Here is an 18,650-nt window from a genome sequence, read left to right as displayed (position 1 = left end):
AAACTATTATCTTGTTCATAGTTAACCGTTGTTTAGTAATGGAGATCACCAGGGAAAGTGCATTTGATTTTTAAACTGTTATATATATTGTCCTACATGTAAAAAATAATTATTATGATCCAATTTAACTAATCATGTATCTAGTTGTTCAAAAATAACTATGTTATTTCTAATTGATTAATTTGTCTTAATCTGTGTTTTTTTCCATATATCAACATTTTCAATTATTCAAATGCATCATCTGTATATGAAAGTCGATGAAAACTTTAGTTCATTATAGATAAAAAATAGAGCATTATTTATTGCCAATTCATTGTAAATAGAAATAAATCGAGCACTTTTTATGGCCTATTCATTATAGATAAAAAAAGTGGAGCAATATATATGTATTGCCTATTCTTTATACTTCAATATATGTCTTGCACTTATTTAATGCATAATCATAATATTTGCGCACTGAAAATCATTTACCACATACATCGAGTTGAATCTAAGAATAAATACTGAATACCACCACATACAGTGTTCTTTTTCGACATGATGGGTCCGCTATCTGTTTCCAGAACAGAAAAGTTAATTGACCTACACTTTGCTAGTAGCAGATGGAGATGACTGGTACTGGACATCGAACTAAATCCACGTTCAAAATTGGTCGCACTAAATTCTCATCTGTATTTCAACCGGCTTAAGAAAGACGACACTTTCCGCTTTTATGGTATTTTTCGTTTGAATGAAGTTTCTTGTACGCGAAAATCCAGTTAAGGCGGAAAGTGTCGTCCCTGATTAGCCTGTGCGGACTGCACATGCTAATCAGGGATGACACTTTACGCACATGCATTAAGTCCCGATTTCTCAGAACGCGTCTCTATTTTATATTATCAATATGGATTGGGATTTTTTCCAATAGCGTTTTGGGGCAAACACATTCATGAAATAATGAGTCATATATAAAACATCTTGGGGGCATGTGTGTCATAAGGTGGTTCGAAGAAGGTAGGGTGCCAAGGCGGGGTGGGGATACCGCTGGCTGTGCTCCACTTTAAAAAACGACATCACTCCAACATTAACACAAATATGCATTATAAGTATTTATAATTAATAAATAACAGGCTGGAACTTTAATGTTTGCAATTTATTGTGCGACGGTTACATTACATGTGCGTATGCGATCTCTTGCACGACGCACAGGCTAATCAGGGACAACACTTTCCGCTTTTATGACATTTTTCGTTTAAATGAAGTCTCTTCTTAGCAAAAATCCAATTAAAGCCGAAAGTGTCGTCCCAGATTAGCCTGTGCAGGCTGCACAGGCTAATCTGGGACGACACTTTACACATATATTATATTATGGCCAGTTTTCTCAGAACGCGGCTCAAAAAGTCAACCAACTCAACAAGGATTATAGGTTTGTGCATGCACTCAAAAAGCATTGTTATTAAAGATGGATTCCCTATCACTTATGAAAGCACACAACTTTAAACTTTAAAAGCAATAAAAACAAACAACTTATTAAGATCATGGATATTTTTCCACCACCGTAATCCATTGCTCCTAAAACAAAATAAACATGTATTACTAGACAAATATTACCAGTTTATGAAAGTTGAAGGTTGTCAAATCCATTGTATACTTTCATTCTACCAAGTTACATTTTGCTTGGCAAAGTTTTTAGGGGAATGGTTGATGCTATATTGCAGAAAGGCAACTCTTGTGATTGTTGTAACAACCAAGGAAGGTAACTCTAGTGATTGATCAGGGGGAGGAACTGTTGTATCCTCTCAGTAGATATTGACAGCATGTGTCTTCTTATTTAAGCAACTTATTTTTCTTCTTGTATTGCCTCAGTGGCCGGCTAGAAGTTTCACCTAAAAATAAAACATAACCTAAACTAATTGCCAAACTGGTATAGAGTTTAGCATCACTGTTAAGTCAAGTGTATTTTTTAAAGGGGCCTTTTCACAGATTTCGGCATGTTTTGAAGTTTTTCATTAAATGCTTTATATTGATAAATGTAAACATCGGATCTTAAAAGCTCCAGTAAAAACATCAAGAACAAGGGACAAAATTGTCACAAAACCAGGTTTTCATTGTGAAAAAAAAATCTGATAAAGGGAGAAAACTCAAACTGAACTTTTGATATGACCAAAAAAATTAACCCCCTTTATAAGTTTTTTTTTTTTTAAATCTATTTTTAGTCGTGGCGACCTTGACATTGGAGATATAGACGTGATTCTTTCGTGGGACACACCGTCCCATGATGGTGAACAAATGTGCCAAATGATTTTAAAATCTCACAATGAATGACATAGTTATGGCCAGGACAAGCTCATTTATGGCCATTTTTGACCTTTGAACTCAAAGTGTGACCTTGACCTTGGAGATATCGACGTAATTATTTCGCGCGACACACCGTCCAATGATGGTGAACAAATGTGCCAAATGATTTTAAAATCTGACGATGAACGACATAGTTATGGCTCGGACAAGCTCATTTATGGCCATTTTTGACCTTTGAACTCAAAGTGTGACCTTGACCTTGGAGATATCGACGTAATTATTTCGCGCGACACACCGTCCAATGATGGTGAACAAATGTGCCAAATGATTTTAAAATCTGACAATGAACGACATAGTTATGGCCCGGACAAGCTTATTCCGCCAGCCCGCCAGCCAGCCAGCCCGCCAGCCCGCCCGCATTCGCCAATCTAATAACCAGTTTTTTCCTTCGGAAAACCTGGTTAATAAAATTTAAAAAAGAAAAAAGGTAACCCTCAGCAGGGCTCGAACCACTGACCACTGGAGAGCTGGAGTAAAAAGTCTACCACTTAGACCACCCTTACGGACACAATGTCACATGTATTTTATACTTTATATAAGCAATCCTCGTAGTTTCACAAAATATAACGACAACAACAGAACTCTCCAAATTATTAATTCGTTTCGCGTTGCAACGCTTTATAATTTTCAGGTCTTTAAATCGTCAAAAGATGCATATACAAATGTAATGGCTATTTTAGAGCATGGTAAATGTTCAGTTTTTTTTGTTTCCTCACAAATGTCATAACTTAAATGAAAATTTGCGAATCAGAAACAACTTTTTTCAATTTTGAAAATTTACCCAACCGTGAATAGGTCCCTTTAAACAAGTATTTCGACCCCCCCCCCCCCCCTCCACGATATCAGGCCAGCCAGTATTAACCTATAAGGCACCTTGACTGATGAATATCTTTGCCCCCGACTCTTATCCTTAACTGGCATGCCAGGCCCTTGGCAGAAAGGCCATCGGTAACCTATTAATTTCACTAACTGCTGGGTGACCAACAGGCCATGTCAAAACACCCAAAGTCCCACACGATAGGCAAACACCCTTATCACTAGGCCAAGGAAACAATGTATCTAGTTTCTAGTTTATATACACTTAAATATAAAATTCTTTGTTCTCAAAAGTTCTGTTAATAAGGTATCATGCATATGCGCCTTATGAGGGTCTCTAACCAATTTGAAGCTGTACCGATGATAGCGAGTCTTTAACGAGGGTCTCAAACCTACCTTATCTATTTGAAGCTGTGCGGACAAAAGTAAGTCTTTAATGAAAGTCTCAAACCTACCTTGTCTTTTTGAAGCTGTACGGACAATAGTAAGTCTTTAACGAGAGTCTCAAACCTACCTTGTCTATTTGAAGCTGTACAGATCAAGTAAGTCTTTAACGAGAGTCTCAAACCTACCTTGTCTATTTGAAGCTGTACAGATGCAAGTAAGTATTTAACGAGAGTCTCAAACCTACCTTGTCTATTTGAAGCTGTACAGACACAAGTAAGTCTTTAACGAGGGTCTCAAACCTACCTTGTCTATTTGAAGCTGTACGGATGAAAGTGATTCTTTAACGAGCGTCTCAAACCTACCTTGGTCGATAAATATATATGACAGGTCGCCGTAGTGTAATGGATATGGTGTCAGCCTAACGGGTTCGATCCCAACTGTGGGCGCGTTCTTTAGATCTCCCCCAAAGACACCAAGAACTGGTTTAAGGCCCAGAAAACCGACTCTAGAGCGTTTATATAAGCCTGAGGCTTTTGATGCAATAGACCTAACATAAACTAAACCTACCTTGTCTATTTGAAGCTGAACAGATGATAGAGAGTCTTTAACGAGGTTCAGTCGGTTGGTTTCCTCTTTTGACTGTATCTCTATCTCACCACACTTTCTCTCGTACTCTATCCAATGACTGTCCAGTTGCTCTAGTTGTTGTTGAAGCTTTGAGATTTCAGCTTCCTGAAATTTGTTTTTTCAAAAGTGCTTCTTGAAATGAATGTATTGCTTGATTTGCTTGTTCATATGGATTTTTCACCGTTTTAAACAATATTTAAATCATATCAAAGTAGCAGTGTTTATGGCTTTTGGCATCTACTGTTCTTACAGGTCAGATTTCTAACTCTTTCCACCAAAGTAAAATATATATATTTATTATATATATATTGATCCCATTTCTTATTATAATTGTTCAATACTAATAAAAGACTAGAAATTTAATTCCATGGCTAAAATATATATTTGTTCAACCATTTATTCTATTTAAAATGAATGTTAAGCAAAAAACTACCTCGCAGTACAAAATTAATATCAAATCAACTGTAACGAATGACATGTACCGATACATGTATTTACCCAATTTCAGCAAATTTTACAAAAGACAATCCCAATTGTAGCTTAGTTTGTCTTCCCGAAAAGGTCAGAAAATAGGTTAGGTGTTTGGGACCCGTATTCACCAACCAATTCTTCGACTTAATTCTAAAAATGAAGAGTATTCTTAAAAACTGAAATGTGTGAAAATTACATGAAAGTCTAGTCAACACCAATAATTATAAAATTATTTATCAAGAAAAATATGTTAAATAATATAAGCATCATTTTTAGATATATGAAACTCTGAGGCATTTTTTTAAGTCTTAAATTCGATTCTTTGTTCTTAAGTCTAAGAATGGTTGGTGAATTCAGGCCCAGAAACAAAAATCATACCACAAGCTTTTCCTTGCTCTCAATGCTGTACACCTGTTTCCGTTCACGGTTCAACTGATGAGAGAGATCTTCTATTACGGAAGTGATATTCTCTGCTTCCTCCATAAGAATATCTCGTCTCGTTAGGAGATTCTGGTATTCTTCTACGTAGTTCTTTTTTCGGTATCGTGCGAATGGCTGAAATTAGGTGAAATTTATAGAAAATTAAAAATTGATTTGTTGTTGTTGTAATTGTTTTTTGTTTTCAATACATGGTTAAGAATTGTCATATTTAACTTTTAAAAATAAAAAATTAATTTTCATTTCTAGAAAAATCTCTTTTTGTGAGAGCTTTAACCATACACGTATAAACTATACATATATATTTATTTTTAAATACTTGTAAAGTGTGTGTGTTTTTCCTTATATTGTGAAACATAGTAATGTATTTCACTTTTGCACTGATAAGTTTTTTTTCCTTTTGATTTTATTACATATTTGCAGTAGAGGGTTTTGTGGACATAACCTCTGAACAAAGCATGTTATAAGAAAGACAACTGCAATTAAATTGCAAAATCAATAAGTACAAGTTACTTCCCTTATAAATTGTTCAATACAATGATACAAGAAAGATATATTACTGGGAATCTTTTGAATTTTATTTTGAAAAAAAAGTTATTGACACAATATTTTAATGTAACATGTACTATGGTTCAAATTATTTCTCCAATTAGGAATGTACAAGTAAAAATGTGTGAAAAGATGGAAATGTGTCACAGAACCCATACAGTTTTTTCTTGCTGACATTTCAAATGTTCAAATATTCCACAAAGAAAACATGACATTGTGTTGATAGTATTACAAATACAATTCTGAGTCAAAACTACAGTTTCATAGGATTGTAAAATAGTTAATTGCTGTGTCATAATTCAGTTGGTGCAGCGCTAGAGTATAAATCTGAGGACTGCGGAATCGATCACCAGCAAGACACGTAACTTGTGTGGGGATTGGCCATTAGATTGTTTCTACAGCCATTCTCCCCCTACTTTGGTTTCAAGTCCGTAACTGACAAAAGGATGTTCACTTAGTATTGGTCAACCAGCTTATCCTGGAAAGCATGAGTTTGTAAACACACTGCTGTGATATGACTGAAAGACAGTTGAAAAAGGCAAAAAAACAGCACCACCAAAACCCCCAATGAAACATAAGAACTGCACATTTGACTCCTAGATTTAATTAGCAGTATAAAAATCACTTTGGATAGTCAGGTTATTTTTACCCATTTTATATTTTATGCTAAGAATTGTTTCATGTTTTTAATAACTACCGGTATATAATATCCCCAACTTACATGTAAAGGTTTTCTGTCTGTGTGTCTGTTAAGTGTGAAAGTTGTGACTTGCATGCACTGGTTTTCTTTCTGTGTGTCTGTTTAGTGTGGAAGTTGTGACTTACATGCATTGGTTTTCTGTCTGTGTGTCTGTGTGAAAGTTGTGACTTACATGTACTTGTTTTCTGTCTGTGTGTCTGTTAAGTGTGAAAGGTGTGACATGCATGCACTGGTTTTCTGTCTGTGTGTTTGGTTAGTGTGAAAGTTGTGACTTACATGTACTGGTTTTCTGTCTGTGTGTTTGTTTAGTGTGAAAGGTGTGACTTACATGTACTGGTTGTCTGTCTGTGTGTCTGTTTAGTGTGTAAGTTGGTGATGATCTGTTGCAGCATGATGTTCGGGGTAGTGGACTGCACAGCACAGCCGCACATTGCGCAATACTTGATGCGAAGGCTGCAATTCCTGCACAGGGTGTGACCGCACGGGATGAGCAGTATGGCGCTAGAACTGGGGGGCATCTGGAAAATAATACCAGCCCTTTTCCAGGTAAACTGAGCTAAATGCATGTGAATAAAGTGTCGTCACTGATTAGCCTGTGCAGTCTGCTTTCTTGGAATTTTTGGCTTAAAGGAAGTCTCCTCTAAACAAAAATCAAGTTGAGGCAGAAATTGTCAACAATCATTAGCCTGTGCACACTGCATTGGCTTACCTGGAATGACACTTAACACATATGCATTTAGCATGGTTTTCCTAGGTCAAGGCTCATTGAGTTACAATAGACACAATCTGGGTCTGATAATCTATTGCTAAAAAATATTTGTTAACAAAAATAAGTTCACACACTGTTAACCCAAGCATTTAGATTTAATAACTATTATGAGCAACTTTATTTAAATAATTTTGTTACGTATTATTTTCAACAGCTGATATAGATTCGAATGACAGTGTTTAATTATAATTAATATTTAAAAAATATATGTATTGCACTAAAAAAATGTTATGGCTGTAAGGGAGATTAACTGTTAACAATGTTAAATACTAAGCCTAATGTTGTTGAAAACCGGATATATCAATACCCGGGTAATCCTTATTTCTTATACAGTACCAATGTTTGTCCCCATTCATTTTTTTCAAGGCAGTAAACTGTAAAATAATTGTATTTTCTGCAGAAATGTTAAGCAATTGTGAAAGGCAACCCACTGTTTCTGCCTTTTAATTTTTTGAATTATCTTTCAAACAACATGTACCAGTTCATCTCATGTCATTGCCATAAATAAGCAGTCAAATTCAAGTGAACAAACATGTATTGCCAATGTTTCAATCTCACAAATCTCAAATCAAAATGTGGAAAACATTGAAATACAAATGACATTATATTTTGGCATCGTTGCACTCAACCTTAAGCATACATTACTTACTTTAAATTGATTCTATGTATAATTTGAGCATTTGTTTCATTAGATAGATGATATAGGAAGTTAATGTGATATTCTTTAGATCTATATTTACAAAATGTAATTCTAATCCAGAAGGAACATTAATGTATTTATCATAATTGTACTTCAATTTACTCATGCATAACGGTTAAAATCGGGTTAATTTTGTTGACCTTAGCTGCATATATGATGTAATACTATTTTGTTGTATTTGGCTGTTAGGTAACAACAAATCTCTCAGACTTAGCTGCAACTACAATGCAACATCAACATAAAACCGTTATTTAAGACACTAATAATAAATGCTACACTTAAACTAAAACCAATTTTAAACACCCTTAAACTATGCTGCACCTAAACTCACCATTAGTTTTTCACAAGTAGGGCAAACATCAATGGCAAGGCTGTTCTCACTAACATCAGCCTCTTTGGACGGGGAACTCTTCATGGCCACACAACTTGCTGCATTTGATACGTTATTGAAGTCCCCATTTGAGTATTTGGTGGAGAGCTTCAAATCCCCTTTCACTCTCGCTATAATATCGTCGGCTCGCGAGTCAAAATCTTCAGGGGAGAGAAGTGTGGCCGCAGTGATCTCACCTGTTTCATCTTCGCTGTTAAAACCGAGGTCAGTCGACTCTGACCTAACACTTAGTGGATAAAGCACTTTGGGTTTAACACCGTTAGCAACTCGCAAGCCATTTTCCCGAATTGAGCCATCATTATAATTAGCGCTCCTGTACACAGTTTTGTTTGCACCGGAATTAACTGCCCTACTATGCTCTTTGAGTTCATCTACATGGTCTTCCATTTCATCATCTTCGTTATCTGGTTCCTGAGACACTTTAGCTTTTAACCAGTTTTGAAACTTTGCCTTGGATTTATTCGTGGCTAGAATTCCTTCAATGGAACTTTCATCCCTGCTTTTGATAAATGTCTTTCCGTCGTGGTATTCTGGCTTCTCTCTGGACAATGATGTGGTTTCTTTTTGAAATGGAAAACATGCATGACAGAGATAATTAATAGTGCATTACTTTATTTGAAATATTGTGATTTTTTGGTCTTATTGTTTTGTAAAAGAATTTCTCCTTTTTTCTCCCTTTTATAACAGTGACCACAACAAAATACTTTCTGATCTGCTATTGTTTAACAGTTTAATTTCCATGCTTTAAGATAATAAACATCACCATGTGCTGTTTAAAAATGTTTTAAAATCATGAAGAAAACTAAAGTACGCTTTTGTATTAAATATTGGAATAGTTCATCATCATCATCATCATCATCATCATCATCATCATCATCATCATCATCATCATCATCATCATCATCATCATCATCACCACAACCACCACCACCACCAATAATAAGGATTGTTTTTACATTTATGCCTTCATTGCTAAGTAGCATTTCTTACAAGAATTTATTAATTGTATATCGCAGAGTGTGTGGAAAAAATTTATTAATAAATCATATATAACAGAGTGAACATCAAATTACAGAGTGATTAGCATATGATACATATACAACAGAGTGTGCAACCAGAAAAAACAAAACATATCACAATGTTCTGCTAAAGTAATCGATAACATATCACTGAGTATGCAGAAAAAGTACTAGTAATCAATAACATATCACTACGTATGCTGCAAAAGTTATCGATAACGTATCACTGAGTATGCTGAACAAGTAATCAATAACATATTACTGAGTACCCCTATGCTGAAAAGTAATCTATAACATATCACAGAGTATGCTGCAAAAGTAATCGATAACATATCACTGAGTATGCTGTAAAAGTAATCGATAACATATCACTGAGTATGCTGTAAAAGTAATCGATAACATATCACTGAGTATGCTGTAAAAGTAATCGATAACAAATCACTGAGTATGCTGTAAAAGTCATCGATAACATATCACTAAGTATGCTGTAAAAGTAATCGATAACATATCACTGAGTATGCTGTAAAAGTAATCGATAACATATCACTAAGTATGCTGTAAAAGTCATCGATAACATATCACTAAGTATGCTGTAAAAGTCATCGATAACATATCACTTAGTATGCTGTAAAACTAATCAATAGCATATCACTAAGTATGCTGCAAGAGTCATCGATAACATATCACTGAGTATGCTGTAAAAGTAATCTATAAGGTGGCAATATACAGTTTTTTTAATCTTGGCCAATCTCATACACAAGCAGGAGTTAACCACTGTCCGAAACCTGGTCATCTTGCATATCTGAAAATAAACCAAGCATATTTCCAGAATGGTTGAGGGTGTGCCATCTGAAAAATCAGTAACATTCAAATCAAATGAGTTGGGGCAAAATGCTATAGTATTATTTCAAATCAAAACATCAAAATTAAGTGTGTTTCCGAGCCTTTTAAAGCCAGTTTCAACAACAAACTGCCACTTTCCTGCGGAAGCAAGGTGCCTGGAGACCATGTTTTTACATTGGTAACTTACCAAGTACGAAACAGCAATGGAGAAAATTGGGGGTCAAAGGATTAGATTTTTTGTAATAGTTCAATGTCCGTACGCCCTTTCAAATTTCCAACAGAAATACTGACCGGAGCCAGCATTACACCTGTTTTCGAATTGCATTAATTCTACTTCCTGTATGCAGCTATAGTTACAAAAATGTTTTGGTAACTTACAAACATCCAAGAAAAATCACCACAACTCAAACCTGACATTCATTATTATTTAGACACTCAAAATGGTGCTTACTTGAGCATTGTTCTCTTTATTTTGAAATTTGACAGGGGCCAATGCGCATTGGTGGCTAAAAAGTGTGGTGTGCAGCCTTAAGGGCCAGCATAGTCTTAGAAACTGCTGAAAATGACTTGTTTTCTTGAAATTTGGACAAAAAAAAGCAAATATAATACATTTGTAACCAATACTGAAGGCTTGTCTGTTATTTATAAAGCGTTTAATCCAACCCCTGTTTTCTCTTTTTTTTCTATGCCATTTTCTGGGTTACTGTAGAAGTCATGGTAATGAAAAGCTACCTCACAGAAACATATTGCAACAACAAGGGCTGTTTGTAAAACATGCATGCCCCCCATATGGGCTGTCCGTTGTAGTGGCAGCCATTGTGTGAATACGATTTTTGTCACTGTGACCTTGACCTTTGACCTAGTGACCTGAAAATCAATAGGGGTCATCTGCAAGTCACGATCAATGTACCTATGAAGTGTCATGATCCTAGGCAAAAGCGTTCTTGAGTTATCATCCGAAAATCATTTTACTATTTCGGGTCACCGTGACCTTGACCTTTGACCTTGTGACCTCAAAATCAATAGGGGTCATCTGCAAGTCATGATCAATCTACCTATGAAGTTTCATGATCCTAGGCATATGCGTTCTCGAGTTATCATCCGAAAACCATTTTACTAATTCGGGTCACCGTGACCTTGACCTTTGACCTAGTGACCTCAAAATCAATAGGGGTCATCTGCGTTATGATCAATCTACCGATGAAGTTTCATGATCCTAGGCGTATGCATTCTTGAGTTATCATCCGGAAACCATTTTACTAATTCGGGTGACCGTGACCTTGACCTTTGACCTAGTGACTTCAAAATCAATAGGGGTCATCTGCAAGTCATGATCAATCTACCCATGAAGTTTCATGATCCAAGGCGTATGCGTTCTTGAGTTATCATTCAAAAACCATTTTACTATTTCGGGTCACCGTGACCTTGACCTTTGACCTAGTGACCTCAAAATCAATAGGGGTCATCTGCGAGTCATGATCAATGTACCTATGAAGTTTCATGATCCTAGGCCCAAGCGTTCTTGAGTTATCGTCTGACAACCACCTGGTGGACGGACCGACCGACAGACCGACCGACAGACCGACATGAGCAAAGCAATATACCCCCTCTTCTTCGAAGGGGGGCATAATAAAATGAAGTCTTAATCACATTGAAATGATAAATGGTAGTGCAGGTGACTAGGTAAGCCTCTAAATCATAACTTTATCAAAGAAGCAACACAAAAAAACACAGTTTTGGGCCAATAAATACTTTATGTTGCTAATTATTTTACATCTCTCCTAATAAATGCACATGTTTTTGCTTAAAATAATAAAAATATAAATAAATTGCATGCTTAGCATGAACTTGAAAGGCAAGTTAGGCATTTGGACCTTTAATCTGTTGTAAAAACACAACATTAAAGGCCCCAGTGTACTAATCCCTTAAACAAACACATGCAAGGGAGGTAACCCAATCATAGCATAATTAACTGGGGCTGACATATTGAGGAAATAGCCCTGCGATATCACTAACAACTGCCTAAAAAATGACATCTGACATAAATATTAGCCCAAATATCTTGGAAACAGAAAATTAAAACTTCTAGTAAGCTCAGATTATTGTAAAAAGGCATACAATAAAGTGAGGCATTTACCAGAGTCACTTTTTCACAATAACTTCTTATTTACATATAAATAACCTCAGTTGAATTGCGCACAATGGCCAAAAGTAATTCAAGGCGCAGTTATAGATAAAATAAAGCACGCAAGGCATTTTGGTTTAGACCAGGAAACACATTCCAACAAACAGGCCAAAATTTACCTAGTCCCACTGAAGATATCGCTGTTCCATCAGTACCTGCAATGGAGCGTCTTTGTGCTGAAATGGCTGTTGACGTACTTCACGCTTCTTCTTCAGAGACTACCTTGCCTTACAAGCTACGACCAAAAGCTGAAATAAAAGACATTCCAGACTGCACTAGTGTTGATGAGAATGTCATTGTCAATATGCAGTGCTTTAGAAACATTATACAACAGGTACATCAGCAAAACTGCAAGAATTCACTGTTTTCCGTGAGTGTTGTGCACCGACGTGGACTAGCTATTTCTATTTGTGCGGAATGCAGGGGCTACCATTATAAGTCCACACCAATGGAGCTATCAATACAATAAAGAAACCTAGGGGACCAGGTGCTGGTGTCATAAATGAAATGATTTTGCTGCCAGTGATGAAATCCAAAATGGGGATGGCTGATGTGTCACTGGTGTTGTCATGCTTGAACATCAATCCTCCAAGTGACTCACTTATGCAAAAGAAAATGAACTTGATGTCTGACAAGGCAACAACAGTCAACGAAGACAAAATATGTAATAACCAGCATTATGTCAGTCGCATTCTAACACTGTCAGGAAAAGACAACTCTGCTGATGTTCAGTTTGACACATCGTTTTCATGCAGACCGCATGGTGCAGAAAAAGCAAAACAGAGTTTTGCTCCTCTTATCGAGCACAATACGTCAAAGAAATTTGTCCTGGCAGCATCAATTTCCAGCAAATTTTGCAAGAAAAAAGCCTGCACACATGATAATTGCTCAAAAACACTGGCTACAGACCAATCGATATCGTCAACTGAACGAAGTTCCCTACACACTAACCTGAACAGTGTCCTGAAGCGACGCGTTTTGAATATTCGATCTGTGACGACAGACGCAAGCAGTCAAGTGGCGAAAGCTCTGAGAGACTACAATACAGAGAATAAAACAAACATGAAACATTACCATTGTTTTATTCACAAACTCAGAACTTTGGAGAAAAAAAATAGGAATATCAACTTAAATTCAAAACTTAAGGCTGGGCAAAACAAGGCAATTTTCCTGAAATCACTTGCAAGTGGAATTCGTACCCGTGCCCGCATGGAGCTGACAAACCTTAAATTCATAAGAAGTAATGAGGCCGAGTTCATTGAGCGTAGCACAAAAGCTCTTGAAAACATAGATCCCTGTTTCGCGGACTCACATGTTGCATGTTCTAAGCAATCGACTGTCTGCCAACATCATCTTGTACACTACGGAAAGTACAGTGTTAAACATCTACCCTACGGACAACACCTAACCCTGTCAAAAGACGATCAAACTACTCTTAAAGATGCCATCATGAACACATTCAACACAGAAACTTTAAGATCAGTTAAAGAACTTTACAGCACAAATCAATGCGAAAGCATGCACTCGACAATTTTCAATTACGCTCCAAAGTTAACATGCTGGACGCGAAACTTCTCAGGACTATGCCACTCAGCAACACATTCGCGAACACTGGGTCGAGGACGGGCTACATTGATACTAGCAAGGGTTGTTGGCATTAATGTGAAGAAAAACTCACAAATGTACATAAATTTGAATCGAATCACCCAAAAAAGCCAGTATCATTCGAGGCGAAAGAAGTCGCAAGCATACAAACAATCTCGATACTTCATACGGAAAGGTGTATCAAATCGACCGCTGTTACAGGAGTCCCTGTACTCGTGTGATCCGTCCACTTCAAACCAGGACCATTCATATGGCATTAAATACTAAATGTGTTATAAAATGCCTTTACATTTGCCGGGAACAATGTTAAAAAGATGTTTATGTGCCAGGGAACAACAGTGTTAACAAGATTGTAATGTGCAATAGGCCCTAAACAGTACTAAATGCTGCAGAACGGCCATTTTGACTCATTATTTTGATTGTATTTTTTATATTGTTTACTGTATTTTTGACAGTATATGAAAATAAAGTTATTCTTCACCACATAGTAGTAAATTTTCCAGCCTGGCTACAAATTTAACACATACTTTTATACAGAGCTGTTTTAGAATTGCAGATATCGGTAAACATGATTTCGAATTACCTCCCTTGATTTACAATCAGTATTGGTCATACAATGGTGTTACGGGGCAAACACTCTGTTTAGAAACAAAACCTTAGGGATAAATAATTAAGCAAAAGCATATTTAATGGGTGTTTGATCATTTTCATAATTTGATGTTTTACCTTAATATACAGTTTTTTTAGTCTCGGCCAATCTCATACACAAGCAGGAGTTAACCACTGTCCGAAACCTGGTCACCTCGCATATCTGAAAATAAACCAAGCACATTTCCAGAATGGTTGCGGGTGTGCCATCTGAAAAATCAGTAACATTCAAATCAAATGAGTTGGGGCAAAATGCTTTAGTATTGATTATTTCAAATCAAAACATCAAAATTATGTGTGTTTCCGAGCCTTTTAAAGCCAGTTTCAACAACAAACTGCCACTTTCCTGCGGAAGCAATGTGCCTGGAGACCATGTTTTACATTGGTAACTTACCAAGTACTAAACAGCAATGGAGAAAATTGGGGGTCAAATGATTAGATTTTTTGTAATAGTTCAATGTCCGTACGCCCTTTCAAATTTCCAACAGAAATACTGACCGGAGCCAGCATTACACCTGTTTTCGAATTGCATTAATTCTACTTCCTGTATGCAGCTATAGTTACAATATACGGTATATATTATTATACCTATGTTTTGGTAACTTACAAACATCCAAGAAAAATCACTGCAACTCAAACCTGACATTCATTATTATTTAGAGACTCAAAATGGTGCTTACTTGAGCATTGTTCTCTTTATTCTGAAATTTGACCGGGGCCAATGCGCATTGGTGGCTAAAAAGTGTGGTGTGCAGCCTAACATATCACTGAGTATGCTGCAAAAGTGTGTGTGTGGTCTCCTATGTAAAGGTTCCACTTCTGCTCTTTTGTAATTAAAACTTACCCGTTATTGATGTTACAGCATTTGGGGATGATGAACTGTTCTGGATTTCCGCTCTTTGCTTCATCCAGTTTTGTTGCCTCTGTTTCATTTCCTTCACCTAAATACTAATTAAAAATTTATGTCAATAGTTGCTTATCCGCTATTTTCAGACAGGCAGAGGTGTAACAGAAGCAGGGTACATGTGTACAACCACTCTTAATTTGTCGCACATCTGATCAGAATTATAAATCTCAGAATATTGATAAGTCAGCGCTTCCGTTAGCTTTTAAAAGTTGGAAGTCCTGACTTCCAAGCCTAAAATTTTGGACGTCCAAGACGTAAATTTTGAAGTCCCACTTTTATTATAGAATTTTAATATACGTACATGTTCCAACTCTATCCATTACCCGATAATCCACTATTATTACGATTGCTATTTTCAAATCCAAAATACGGACAATATTGACGTCCGCTATCGTCCGCCATTTTACGCAAGTTGAATTGTGGGATGGGGCAATTCCAATTAATCACGTGACGCGATAGGAGAGCATAGAGCACTGATCATATTAAGTAATTATGACAAATCAAAGACTGAAATTAAAATGTAATATGTACTTTATGACCGACGAAAAATACTTTATCCGAAAACGACTGTCCGAAAAAAAAATGTACGTGTTTTGCACATGAAATAATATGTGCATATCGTTGACTGCAGAAAATGAAAACTAATTACTCATTAAATACGTAAACAATATATAATTTGGTTAACATATTGCTTTACAATATGCTTTTTCACTACTTTGCTTTGCTAATCGACACTTAAAATATTTCAAGATGGCGGACATTTGACTTAAGATTTTTGGAAACTAGCGAAGATATTTCGTCAATTGAAGTCCATGTCCGTACCATCTGCTAACAAATCGGAAATAAATAAAATACCGGGGAAAATCTGTACCCAACGAACATTTCCGAAATGCCGAATTCGTTCTCAAATGATCGCGCACGCGAACAAATTTTCGTGAATTGATTATTTGTCGGTTTTTTTCCAAACTGTTTTCAGATTTTTGCTATTGCCAGAGCCGAGATTTCATCGCATAGGCGATCAGGCGATGGGTTAATTTTGCAGACTGCTTATTTTCAAATGCATAAAAAACGTGTTATCCAAAAAATTCAGGATTTTATTATTCACGGAAAGTTACGAAAATTCTGGCAACAAATAAACATTTCTCGTGTATTTCGTGTACAGATGAAAATCATGCGAAAATTAGACTTCATGTACAACGTCACGTCATTCTTCTTCGGGGAAAACGTGGACTCAAATTTTTGATTGCTGAATAAAAACTTAGTAACGCAGAGGTCGCTAATATTATTGTATACAGCTTCACCTGGGGTCGGCGTGTATTCGGCTGCCTGAGCGCTGATTGGCTGGTGCGCTTACCAAGAAGACTTTGATTGACAGCTGGAAAAATCAATTTTGGTCACTCGCTGAGAATTTCATTGAAAACAGTAGCTCCTGGGCAGAGATAACAGTCTGAATAACCCGATTTACAGTTGACATTTGTATGTGTCGTGTATTAGTAAATAGCGTACATGCGGATTATCGGACGTCCAAGGAACTTCCACCATTTGCATAATGGACGTACGACTGCCGTTTTCGGGCGTAATTTACGCCCGGACGTCCACTAACGGAAGCGCTGGATAAGTTACTGCCAACATACACAAATATATAAATCTTATCTCTAACCCCACAATTACTGCAGAGGTGATCAATAATTTTTCATTCTTACAACTAAAACACATTTTTTTATACATTAATGCAATAAATAAACAATTTCGATTATGAAGCATACATGACGACATGTTCAATTTCACAAGTGTTTATTAAATTTCGGAATAATAATTATAATTTCATTAATATAGTAATATGAATGCGATATTACTGATTAAGCATAGAAACAATAGCATTTAAACTTAGGATATGACGAAACATGCTTTCTAGACATTACATGATGCAGGAACACAATTTGACAGGTCGCGAAATTATGCAAAATTTACCTGAATTACATTCCAGCCACACTGGATCCACTACCGTTGTTGTGAATACATCTCAAAAAGACCATAAGGATTGAAAACGTACTTATTGCCATTAGGAATTGCATTTGCAATGTATAAATCATCCATGATTTAAGAAATTATTCGTGTACGTTATAGTTTGTTGTCGAATAACCGGTCCTCGGATGTTTCGCCCCCAAGACGTTTCCGCCCTGGTCGATTCGCACCTGGTCGTTTCGCCCCCATATTAGCGGAACACTAGGTGTTGAGTAGTTTAATTGGTGATCATTATATAATCATCAAAGAAAGTACCCTGAAGCATGAGTCTTAAATTAACAATGTATTTCATTCCCTCATTATGTAATTGTGATAAAACAGGTGTTAGTTATGGTAGCTATAGCGCTTACCATTTGTAGAAAACGAAATGTGAAAACATTTGGAGATCCGTATTTAAAAAAAAACAGTGCTGCTATATATTGTAATGTAAATAATCACGACTCATTCAGTTTATAAATGTGCTTTGCTGTAATTTATTATTGTGTGCTATGTATACTCGAATAAACTATGTGTTCTGTACTATTATATTCAAAAAATATTCATGTAGTGCAATTTCATATGTAATACAATACAATGTATGGAAATAAAGCATTTGGTTTCTTGTATGCGTGATATTCTATTAGTATAAAACTATTTATTAAATTCAATTAAAATGACTTTGTAAATGGAAATAATATTAAAAAAGTGATGACATTTTATTATGTTAAAGTCGTAAGACATTATTAAACATCTTAACTGCGATAAGTTCCATTTATTAACTTGACAGCTTACGCACAAAGTGGTGCTTGGGCAACAATCAATTACTGACACCCGCCTTCGATTGTCAATAAATAAACAAATCAGTTTTCTTTTAAAGTGCTCCCTAAATGGATATTTGATTAACAGTCTGAACAGGTGTTATAAACATGCCATTCAATGCGGACAGCTTATCTGTTAGAACATTGCCGCTAATCCGATGTTGTTGCGTAATGTTATTTTAACTATCAGATAAAGATCGTCGTGTATTCGCTTCACAGTAAAAATGATTTTATAAAATGTCGTTTTTTTTAGGGTTATTATTATTATTTATTTATTAATAATGAAATGATAAATTAACTTGTTCTATTATGTACTTGATTTACTAATAAAACGATATACATTTACTTATTATAAAAAAGTTATTATATAATCCATCACTACCTGCGTGCTTGCGGAAAACTATACGGACCGCCAGACATGAAGTAATGTACGCTG

General features: G+C 36.0%; 2 protein-coding genes across 6 annotated transcripts in view; both read right to left on the bottom strand.

The window, feature by feature from the left end:
- Window positions 1-18,650, bottom strand: part of LOC127856511 (radical S-adenosyl methionine domain-containing protein 2-like) — a 227,848-nt gene that overhangs the window by 46,876 nt on the left and 162,322 nt on the right. The gene's annotated exons all lie outside the window — the stretch shown is intronic.
- Window positions 1,356-17,509, bottom strand: LOC127856512 (uncharacterized). Of its 4 annotated transcripts, none has more exons than XR_008038080.1 (11): window positions 17,364-17,509; window positions 15,330-15,433; window positions 14,564-14,648; window positions 13,184-13,269; window positions 12,352-12,480; window positions 9,932-10,006; window positions 8,126-8,745; window positions 6,654-6,843; window positions 5,017-5,193; window positions 4,108-4,272; window positions 1,356-1,865 (listed from the first exon to the last, which is right to left on the bottom strand). XR_008038080.1 is itself a non-coding variant. In XM_052392788.1 (5 exons), the coding sequence occupies exons 1-3, from the start codon at window positions 8,570-8,572 to the stop codon at window positions 5,060-5,062; spliced, it is 771 nt and encodes a 256-aa protein (XP_052248748.1). In that variant the 5' UTR covers window positions 8,573-9,880; the 3' UTR covers window positions 1,356-1,865; window positions 4,108-4,272; window positions 5,017-5,059. The 4 variants fall into 4 exon arrangements, 1 of the variants encoding a protein (XP_052248748.1); XR_008038081.1 differs by having other exon boundaries at window positions 9,961-10,006; XR_008038082.1 differs by lacking the exon at window positions 13,184-13,269.

Source organism: Dreissena polymorpha, chromosome 13 (genome assembly GCF_020536995.1).
Source record: "Dreissena polymorpha isolate Duluth1 chromosome 13, UMN_Dpol_1.0, whole genome shotgun sequence".
Classification (NCBI taxonomy): Eukaryota; Metazoa; Mollusca; class Bivalvia; order Myida; family Dreissenidae; genus Dreissena; species Dreissena polymorpha.
This window is presented reverse-complemented; position numbering and strand designations above follow the sequence as displayed.

Excerpts from the sequence above, each read along its gene's own strand:
- LOC127856512 (XM_052392788.1), bottom strand. The coding sequence starts at position 8,572 with ATGGAAGACCATGTAGATGAACTCAAAGAGCATAGTAGGGCAGTTAAT. Across the intron at positions 6,844-8,125 it reads CTACTTGTGAAAAACTAATG|ATGCCCCCCAGTTCTAGCGC; the intron begins GTGAGTTTAGGT and ends ATTATTTTCCAG. Across the intron at positions 5,194-6,653 it reads CAGACAGACAACCAGTACAT|CCATTCGCACGATACCGAAA; the intron begins GTAAGTCACACC and ends ACCTAATTTCAG.